General features: G+C 40.2%; 1 protein-coding gene across 1 annotated transcript; it reads left to right on the forward strand.

Moving 5' to 3' along the window:
- The first annotated feature begins 4,125 nt into the window (after window positions 1-4,125).
- On the forward strand, window positions 4,126-7,806 carry cep20 (centrosomal protein 20). The gene is made up of 5 exons (XM_018739610.2): window positions 4,126-4,182; window positions 4,537-4,734; window positions 5,827-5,911; window positions 6,761-6,897; window positions 7,347-7,806. Exons 1-5 carry the CDS (start codon window positions 4,155-4,157, stop codon window positions 7,415-7,417), a joined length of 519 nt encoding a protein of 172 aa, XP_018595126.1. The 5' UTR covers window positions 4,126-4,154; the 3' UTR covers window positions 7,418-7,806.
- Window positions 7,807-11,074: the final 3,268 nt, after the last annotated feature.

The raw sequence follows: 11,074 nt of genomic DNA on the forward strand, positions 1-11,074 counted from the left end.
GTAAGGCCAGAGGGGACACACCCAGGACGGGACGCCAGTCCATCGCAAGGCAACCCAAGCGGGACTCAAACCCCAGACCCACTGGAGAGCAGGACCCGGTCCAACCCACTGCGCCACCACGCCCCCTCACCTGGATCACGGTGTTGCTATTTACAGCGGTTTTTGAAAAAGAGCAGGCAGATAACGGTCTCATAGGTGATATTCTAGCAGCAAATTTTAACGGAAGCACTTCATTCACTCTTTGGTGTTATGTTCCCTTTACGTGTCCTATTCAGAAATTCAAGATGTCCCATAAGGTCCAAATTTTTCAGTTGGAGCATGAATAAAAAGGTTCTCTAGCTTGCAGCCTACCCATTCTCTATATTATTGTAAAAAAATGCTGAACACCCTTCATAAAATGACACTGGAGTCAATGCTGTAAGTTGTCTTTTCATACAGCACTTTCACATGAAAGTCATCCAGTTTTGATTGAGCCAAAAAGAGTACTTTAGATAGACATTGCGGCTGAAAGAGTCAAAGACCGGAGCTCTGTAGCTCCTCTTAACGCTCATCATGACTGACAGTTCATTTGATGGCTGTCAATGCTAATACTAAATCATTCCGCGTGGGATGTGATTTTCTTGTTATGGAATATGCCATTTTATGTGAATACACCCTGCTAGTCAACCACATTTCCACAGCACAGCCACAATAGCATAGCCTACCACAAAACACATTCTGGACCCAAAACCTCTGCTTGATCACCCAGTTTCAAGTTGACAGTACAGGAGAAGCAAGATATGTTCTGCAGGTGCCCTGCCAGCGTATCTCACCTGATGTGTGTGACGGCTACACTTACTAGAGGTACACACTTTGGCAGGCTTTGTATGCCATTTCCAGGCGACCCTAAAATTGCTGATTCCTCAACAGAAAAAAGTTGTTGCATTAAAAAAAAAAAAAAAGAATATTGCCAGTGTATCTAAATCACAGCGCTGCTAAACAATTTTGTGACACGGCATTCCTTAACAGGTTTTTCCAAATCTGTCACAGAGGAAGAAACTGCGATAAGCACGAAACTGAAAAGCCCACAGGATTTCAGGATCAGCTCTCTGATCCCTCATCATCCACCAAATGATATGCTTGCGGTAGTTTGTGCGTTCAGCCATCCATTTAACTTAATTTAATTTCGTTTTATTATATGGTATCAATTCTTTGGCAGAGCAGCTAGCCATTCATTTTGAAACAATCTGTCTGCAGTTCAGCTGGACCCACAGCACCAGCGGCTGACATATAAAGATGCTGCTAAATAAAGCTTTGCAAAACCACAAAACATATATTTCGCTAGCACAGGTAATGCATTTTGACAGTTATGTGAAAACAACACAAATTTATCTGTTTTATCTTTAGTGCTAACTAATATAGCACTGCCCTCTTAATTATTTATATATAATCCATATGTTGAATTTATGGTGAACTTTTTCTAGAAATAAAGCCAGATTCAGCGGTGGAGTAACCTCGCTACTTCCTACCCTTATTTATCTGGTACTTTTGCCCAAGGCAATGTTAAATAATGTACTACTGCATCAGGTGGAAGGAAATACAGGACATCTGGTAGCATAGTGGATGGTGCTGTTCTCTTCGGACCTGAAGATTGCAAGTTCAACTCTCATCCCTAGCTGTAGTGTCCTTGAACAAGATGCTTATTCAAAATTGCCCAGTTATACAAATTAAATAATAATTGTAAGTAGAGTAATAGAGGAAGGTGTTTTAGAGAAAAGTATCAGCTAAATGAATAAAAGTATCTCAGTCAAGAGCACTAGAGCTGCTGCAGAGATATGTAAGATTCACCGTCGTAATTTATATTCCTTTCAAACGAGCCTTTGCTACTTAATACATGCTTTAAATCTATTAATTTTGCTTATTTGTTTCTTGGCATGTTGGTTAAAGAATAAGGCCTCTGTCCGAGTTATTGTAAGGGTGCAAACCTAAAAGGGGGACAGTTGGTAGGGTAATAGTTAGAACTGTCATCTTTGGACCTGAAGGTTGTAAGTTCAAATCTCACCTTTGGCTGTAGTGTCTTTGAGCAAGGTGCTTATTCAAAAGTGCTCTAGTAAAACTGTCCAGTTGTACAAATTAAATAATAGCTATAAGTAGAGTAATACAGCCAGGTGTTTTAGAGAAAAGTATCAGGTAAATGAATAAATAAGTATCTCAGCAAAGAGCACTAGAGCTGCTGCGGAGATATGTAAGATTCACCGTCGTAATTTATATTCCTTTCAAACGAGCCTTTGCTACTTAATACATGCTTTAAATCTATTCATTTCGATTTTTGGTTCTTGGCAAATCGGTTAGAGAATAAGGCCTCTGTCCGAGTTATTATAAGGGTGCAACTTAGAAGAAAGAGAGTTGTTGCGTTAATAGAAAAAGACATTTGTAATTAAAACAGAATATTTGCCAGTGTATTTGAATCACAGCACTGCTAAACTTTGCTCAATTTGGTGTCTTGACACTTTGTTACACGCAGTCTTCAGAGGACGTCCAGATTACAATAAGGAACAACATCGCCACCTTGTGTCTGTTTTTAATAATGAACTGACGCACCGCAGCACTTGTCCATACGAACTTTTAACTGTTCTTTTCACACTCAGCTCACTAGAAAGATGGTAGGAACAGAAAAAAAAATCGTCATTTCTGTCAGAGCAGCATATATGACTGAATTCAGTGAGTAAAATGGGTAATCTTACTGAATTACCCCGTTTACATTTACATTTATTTGTTTAGCAGACGCTTTTCTCCAAAGCGACTTCAAATGAACTCTATTAATTTGAGAACAATTTAAAACAACTTAACTCGACCCTGTTGAATGTAAAACAACTAAAACACATAATACTGAAAAGCCTTTTGTAATTCATTTCGCTACAGCTTAGGCACAGTCAGTAAAAGCTAGTACATGTCAAACTATTATATTTATTTCATATATATATATTATTTATACTTATAATTATATTAATTATATTATATATATTTATTAACTTACTATATTATTGATTATATGACAGTATATATAATAAATATACAGTAATATACAGTGGAACCTCGGAACTCGAACTTAATTCGTTTCAGAATGGCGTTCGAGTTCTGAAAAGTTCGAGTTTTGAATCAATTTTTCCCATAAGAAATAATGTAAATTGGATTAATCCGTTCCAGACCCTCAAATGATTGCCTATCCTATATACATACATACATACATACCTGATGCTAAAACCATAAATAAAAAGTGTAAAACCCATAAAATACATGAACATAACTTATGTCATAAGCTTTACCTTTAGCAACGAACATCAGCTGCTTTGATGGTCTCTTTTTTTTCGAATCAGTATAATGCAAATTGTAGATTTAGGCATTCCATACTGTGTTTTTTTTCTCGAAAAACTCGTTCGAGTTCCGAGGTTCCACTGTAATGAGTAATATAATAAGTAATAAAATGTTGTCTCGTTTTACCTGGGTGGTACGAGAGGACGTGGGTTCGATCCCGCTCAGTCTGCAATGCATGTTCTCCCTGTGTCTGCGGGGGTTTCCTCCGGGTGCTCTGGTTTCCTCTCACATTCCAAAGACATGCTGTGCAGGTTCGCCCATAGTGTGTGAGTGACACAGAGTGTGTCTACTGATGTGTGGATTCGGATGAGTGATCTGGTCACCGGTGTAAGTAGTGTATTTAGCAGTGTGAGTCACCTTGGGGAATAAGGGGTGTAGGCTGATAACACTAGAGTATATTGGGAATTGCTTTAGAGAAAAGTGTCTGCTAAATAAATAAATGTAAATAAAAACATCCGTCAATTCATCTATCCTTCCATTATCTTGGGTCGCGCTGGTCCGGACCTTATCCCGGAATCATTGAACATACCATACTATACTGTACTGTTCACATGTTACACGTGTGGATTATGTGACATGTGATATTCCAAGTCTCAAAGTTTTAGTATTCCATAAATTTCACGGTAAGAAGGCAGACACAGAAGCAACAACCCAAGCAGGATTATATCGACCGCGCTTTCACGACCGTACCGAACTACCGCAGGCGGCAGAGCTGAGCGCGTCACCAACACCCCGCTCCGCCGGCACGCATGCGCAGTTTAGTGACGTCACACAGGAAGAGACTCGTTAGACTCGTTACGATGGCGACCGTAGGAGAGCTGAAAACCGGTACGAGGGTGATACGTCTCCAAACAGCAGGAAATCAGTAGTACATTAGCGAGTTTAGTAGTACAGCTAAAAGCCACGAGGCAAGGGAAATGTACAAATTCTTAGGTTTTGGAGTAACACTTCGCTGGAATTGTAAATAATGTGGCACTTGTGTTGTGTGTTTCGGCGTTTGCCAGTGACAAGAGTTGATAACAAATAGCCATTTTTATGTGCACGGACATGGAAAAGGGGCTAAGCCTGGTATCGGGGATTGCTGACATCTGTCAGTCATTCACTGTGGTTGTTCACTCACTGTTCCTCATAAACTGAAACTGTCTCTCTGTCGTTTTGTCTTTCTGTCTCCGTCACTAACAGCCCTTAAAGAAACCCTGGAGTCTCGCGGCGTTCTGGGGCAGCTCAAAGCGCGCATCCGCGCGGAGGTGTTCCACGCGCTGGACGACACGAGCGAGCCCCGCCCCTCCCTGTCCCACGAGAACCTGCTGCTGAACGAGCTCATCCGCGAGTACCTGCTCTTCAACAAGTACCGCTACACAGCCTCTGTGCTCACCGCAGGTACCCGCTGGACGTCCGTCCACTCCATCCATCAGATCCATCCGTCCATCTATTTGTCCATCCATCGGATCCATCCGTTCGCTCGCTCGTCCGTCCATCCATTCCTCTCTCCATTTGTCCATCCGTATGTCCATTTTTCCATCTGCCCATCCATCTATCCATTCATCCATTCATCTCTTGATCCATCCATCGATTCACTCACCCAGCCACGCATGTCTCTTTAGTCACCGCTTCTTGTTTTTTGTCCTGCTAAACACATGCACGTTGGCCGCAAAACTTAAATTTACTTTTATACACTTGGCAGGCACTTTCCTTGTGTGTTTTCTAGCAAACGTTTTATTCTGCGTTTTTTTTTTTTTTTAATTTTATGATGAACATGGGGTCACAGAAACATAGAGACAGTAACAGTACCCTAAGTAATTGTAAATACAGCTCCATATATATAAAACAAGGTCAGAAGGTTTTAATATTTCACAGGTGTGATCCTGAAGCACTAATAAGTTCTAGAAATGTGTACGAATACTCCCGAATTCTTTTGAACTGGCATGTAGATCAAATGTAATTACTTCAGTCATCCACATATTCACAGAGGAAAATTCACGTGAAGACCATAACAATAAAATGCATTTGTTTGCCAAGTATGTAAGTAATGTCTATATTCCAGAACTTCTCCGAGAAAAGTAGACAGAGGGAGACAAACACAACTTTTTGATAAAGATTTTTGAACAGCTGAGTGAACACAGTTCCAATAGGCTTGTATCACTATCACATTCTCAGAATTAGTGCACCAAAGTAGCCTTACATTCAAAACATAGCTTAGGTGTTCCTTGAGTTTTAGGGGCGTTAAAACAAATTTTATAATATGCCATCTCCACATATTACTGTTCATGTTCAGCTGTTGGTTTCATGCCATGTGATTGTACAGTGTTACCGTTTTCATTGTAAGTTTCTGTGCTTGTCTAGCTTGATTGAAATGAAACACACTTGTGTCTCCCGTAATTAATCTGAGCTGTTGGTTTTCAAGGTAGGAGTGATCGTCAGAACTTCACTGAAATCTTTCCTGTCTGCTCTGGTGTGTTTATCTCTGTTAAGAGTCTGGCCAACCCGAGGTCCCTCTCGACAGGCAGTTTATGGCCAATGAGCTGAACGTGGTGGAAGACCCAAGTGCCTCAACTATGTAAGTACACAGTGTGATCCATTCACTTATGCTTTTTCTCAAATTGAGTCACTGATGACAGTTGAAAATTAAAAAAAAAAAAACACTGAAAGCATTTGCTGCTTATTGTCTTTCACCATTTTGGTTTTATTAATATGTCGTTTACTATGCATTAAGGGTTGTGTTGCTATTGGAGAACTTCTAAAAGTCATATTCAGACATCTGTGGTTTAAAACTTTTTGTTTACTTTCTTTGTAAATCATTATTTTAAGGTATTTAAACTGATTGTAATTTAACACTTAATGATGTACACATTTTGATATTTACATATTATATTTCAATATATACATATTGTAGGGACAGCTGGGAGCATAGAGGTAAGAGCTACTGCCTTTGGACTCAAAGGTCGTAGGTTCAATTCTCACTTTCAGCTGTAGTACCCTTGAGCAAGGTATTTACCCTAAATTGCTCCAGTAAAAATTACCCAGCTGTATAAATGGTTGAATAATTGTAAGTACCTTAACATTGCAAGTCACTTTGGAGAAAAGTGTCAGCTGAATGAATACATGTGAATGTATTCAATTAAAAATTGTATTTAAATAATACAGCATGATGTTCTGTGATAACATGTCTTTGCTGTCCAAGAGAAGCATTATTTTATTGCCTGTAAGATTTATTTATTCTCTTGTATCCAGTTCTGTTCCAGCTGCAGTATATGAAATTGGACAGTACAGATGTTGTGTGAAATGATTTGCTGAAAGTAGACAAAAACTTGAGTTCTTAGAATAATGTAAGTGCTGAAGTACTTGACTGTCTCGCGGGTAATTTAGTTTTATTTGCCTTACTGAAAGTCATCTTCTCCCCCTGCAGGCCTCTCCTCTATGGCTTGCTGTCCCATTTTCTCAACAGTGGTGGAGAGAAAGGAGGTAAACTGTTCCTCCGGAGCTCAGGTGCACCTGCACAAAGAGACGTCAATGTCCGTCCAATGAGCGACGCAAACAGAATAGGTGAGGCTCTCATCGTCAGCTTAAGGCCATTTCTCTGAGCTCTTTAATCGCCATCTCCATTTGTCCACTTTGACTATGTGGAACTTGTGAATCATTTTAAAAGAGAGCGCTGAACACCATCTACAGTGTTATGTGGTGTGTATTACATTTCTGAAAGACGGCAGTTTTAAGAGCAAATCAAGAATTGTGGATATAACTAGTTTTACGATCGCGTCAAATAGTTTTGGCTACACAGTTTACCCATAGGTTTTCTCAACACTGGTAATATGGACTCATTGGAGTAGATGTTGGTTCTCTGTCTATCTTCCCTTGGTTGCTAAAAATGCGTATTTAATAATTTATCCTGAAAAACTGAGCTCTTATTCATATACCATGTCTGCATAGTTCCTCATTGTGCATTATACTCTTACGTTAATGCTTGGTTTCTAAAACGTTGTTTCTGCCACCAGGTGTCAATGAAACATTTCCAGCTGGAAAAAGCAGCAGAGAACACTTTGTCCTGCAGGGTGGATACAGATGACGGGCCTTCGGTTGAGTTATATTTGCCAAATATAGATCCAGCTAGTTCTAATTCTTGTTTTTATTTCCACTGATCTACGGGCCCTGTGCCTTGATTCATTTTACATCTGGTTCCATGGCAGCAACTGGAACAGAGCCATAAAATCACTGTGTAATGTCGTGTCAGTTGGTACTGAACAGTGAATTTGTTTTTTGTCAGTATATATGCAGTTCAGAAGTACCAAGAGTACACTTGAAAACCAAGGATGTCAAGGGATAAGTAGGCATTGTGTGACACACAGTTGGTATATTCAGCTTGGTGTGGAAGCTGTGTAAGAAGTGGAAAGGGAGTGAATGGGAGGGGCATTGCACTGTTCCTCAGTTTTGGTGCTTATTGTTTTGCTCTGAATGAAAATGCATAAAATAATAAAAGAAAATACTAGATGTATAACTTGTTTGAGTTTAATTGCAGTTTTAAATGATTCATTGACCAGTAGAAGACTGACTTTCTGTGTTATTGGTGCGTGTTCTCTGAACTCAAAAAACGAGGCTTCTATCATTCCAGGTAAATGAAATCCATAAACATGATGTGAAAGATTGTGCTATATAGAAAAGCGCTAAATACTTTGACTATCCATAGTCTGAATAACTGTCATAATGAATTACATAACCTACTACTATCAAATTTTTGCTTGCTTGTATATCTTAATATTATTAAAAAAAAAATGGTAGGAGGGTATTAAGATTTGTCTATCCTGCGTTTCGTGCATCTACTTGACCGATGAACCTCGGTGCAGCAAGTGGTAGGTAACAAACTAGGTTTACTTAAGAGTCACATGTCTGCAGCTGTGTCTCTTTCTCTTAACATAATGCATAAATTATACTTTTGCTGAAATGTACATCGCTTTGGACAAAAGCGTCTGCTAAGTGAATAAATGTAAATGTAAGTTTGATTTACATTTATTCATTTAGTAGACGCTTTTCTCCAAAACAACGTACATCTCAATTGATTTCTCAACTGATTTCTCGATTGTAGTACAAACTTTTCTGTTACCATTATTTGCCTCATTTGTCATAATGATTTCTCACATCTCGTAAAAGCAAAAGAGTGAATTTCTTAAATCTCTTGAGTTTATTGTGCGTTGGCCATCTTTCTCTCTCTCTGTGTTTGAAATCTGCAATTTCTGCACTGTACAAACAAGATCCAGCTGTTTGCACTAAATGTTTTGTTTTGGTTCTCCGCCACATTGTGGCAGCATCATATCATAACAGATTTAAATTTTCATACGCTCAGTATTGAGCATAAGGTGCTCTATGGTGTGGTACAACAATAATAGTGTCATCTTTGCCATTTTGAACTTTCTTAATGAGGTAGAAATGTAAAAGTTGGGTTTTATTTTCATGTTTATATTAGAGCACTTAAATGTTTAACCTGATACTTTCCCCATTAAAAAGAATATATTTCAATACATAACAGTAATATTTAAAATGAGTAATTTATTGAACTCAAGGTCCTCTCTGCGTTGTTGTCAGCCAGTTGTAAACTATATGAACAAGCTAACAGCTGCTCACTTATATGGGAAGTTGATGGATCATACAAGGAATATAGCTGAATGCTTTAAACACACATCCTTATAAACCAGCTGGATGACTGTGCAGAAGCCTGTGTGTGGCTGTATAAGGGAAATTGTGGGCCGTGTTCCTGCGTCACAGAAACAACACCTCTGGGAATATTGTCCAGAAGCCCCGAGAGTCCGTGTGGCCCCTGGTAGACTTGTGTACTTATTTTCTTAATACAGATAAAATACTGAACATTTTATCTGAGCACCAAGACTGAATGTAGGATTACACCTGTTTTACCTCATGAAATAATCAGTTCACCCTTACATTCCCTTACGCTCTAAACAATCAAAAACTTACATACACAGATCTCTTCTTTACATGCTGCCGTCAGTTTGAATTCTGGTTTCTCTTTGTTTCGATGTGTCCGCAGCAGGTCGATACACCCCTTCCCTGTAGGAACGTTGTTTCATCGAAGGACAACGCTCCAAATATACGCACCACGAAAGTATTATCAAAATTTAGTCTGAGAATTCTTGTGGATCAAACGGCCACAGGTATGTTTGTAACAGGAAACGTGGACTGTCCATCCATGCTGTTCTTGGAACTGCAACTATAGGGTCAGAAAACTGACCCTGTGGACCAGAGCATGTGCGGGTCACGCAATCATCAGCCGCAGCCGGCTTCTCACTATGTCATTTCCTTCCGCACCGTAAAAGGGAACTCGACAGTCTTATCTGAACAAACACTCTTCTGAAACCTAAGCTCCACTGACCACAAAGATAATTGTTTTCTACTCGAATGAAGCCCTTTCTTTTCGTGCACAAAACAAGTGTTAAAACGTCTTTGCCAACAGAGTTTACGAATTAAAATGCAAGATTTATTTAGCCGAAGTTCCTCCGCAAAGCGACTTGCGTTAATGTTGACATTTGCACGCTAAGCTACTCAAAAAGATTCACTGGTTCATACAACTTGGTCGTTTTTGCTGGAAGAATTTGCACCAAGTACCTTGACCAAGTGCACTGCAGCTTGAACAGGGATTTGACAGCAGGGCTTTAAATCTGAAAGTGAGGTTTCTAAACACCACACCACCTGCTGCCCCAGTTAGTGAGGAAGATGACAATTGGAAAAAAAACAAAATATATACTTGGCAACTTTTTTTTAGATTTTGGAATGACAATGACTGTTTCTGGAGTCCCATCGCACCAAAGTTTGTACCAGACAGTTAATAGAGATGCTCTACAACCAACATTTAGACTCATTGTATACATCATCACTGGGCATATTTGGACAGCTGATAAACCCCAAAAATTACTGACTCACACAGCTTTGCTGCTTCAAGTTAAAAGGAGATTTTTTTTTTTTTTAACTCATGTGCTCTATAGAGATGTTTCTGCACAGTACCGAGTCGACTGGTGTCTAGGCCCCGCACTTGGCTCCCTGAACTTTTTCCATCGACTGCTTTTCCCAGCGCACGAAACGTCGCTTTGCTTCTCCAAGAATGTGCTGTCCCCGACGCCACCGTGAAAGGGACGGGGAATTCTGGGGAAGGGTTCTTTTTCCACGTGAACTATGAGAAACATCAGCGCCGAGCATCCTCACCCAACCTTTGTTCTGGAGCGTCCTTTCCAAGGCGAGCGCGAAGCCAACACCAAACGCAGCACTAGGCGACCTTACGCTGGAACGGTCCCAGCATGGTGCGATACTTGGGCTTATTTACCAGGTAACTTAATATGCAAAGTTGCTTCCAAGGAATAAACCAGCCTAGACAAGCGAGGCTGCAAGAAAACCACCGAATGCTGTCTCCATACAAGCTGCGCTGTTTGTTTTAACAGTCCCATTGCTGGTACACCATATTTAGTCAGTGGTCCGGGATGCTTGTGCTGCACTTTCAAACAGAGAATGCTGCAGAGATTCCTTACAGACCCCACTGTCCTTATATGGCACGCGAGGCCTGTGCAAGCCCATGCGTCTCTCCCTCATACTCCCTTCGCTTCCCAGATTCTCCATCATTCAGCCGCTTCGCTCTCCACCAGCCCGACCTTGATGATGACCAGAGACTGCATTGCAATTTCCAAAACCCTTGTGCTCTGTATCTCTGTCACCAATAAGCATCACT

This window comes from Scleropages formosus, chromosome 20 (assembly GCF_900964775.1).
Source record: "Scleropages formosus chromosome 20, fSclFor1.1, whole genome shotgun sequence".
In the NCBI taxonomy this organism is placed as follows: Eukaryota; Metazoa; Chordata; class Actinopteri; order Osteoglossiformes; family Osteoglossidae; genus Scleropages; species Scleropages formosus.

Coding starts and splice junctions, on each gene's coding strand:
- cep20 (XM_018739610.2), top strand. CDS start 4,155: ATGGCGACCGTAGGAGAGCTGAAAACCG. Junction 4,183..4,536: donor CGTAGGAGAGCTGAAAACCG/GTACGAGGGTGA, acceptor CGTCACTAACAG/CCCTTAAAGAAACCCTGGAG. Junction 4,735..5,826: donor AGCCTCTGTGCTCACCGCAG/GTACCCGCTGGA, acceptor ATCTCTGTTAAG/AGTCTGGCCAACCCGAGGTC.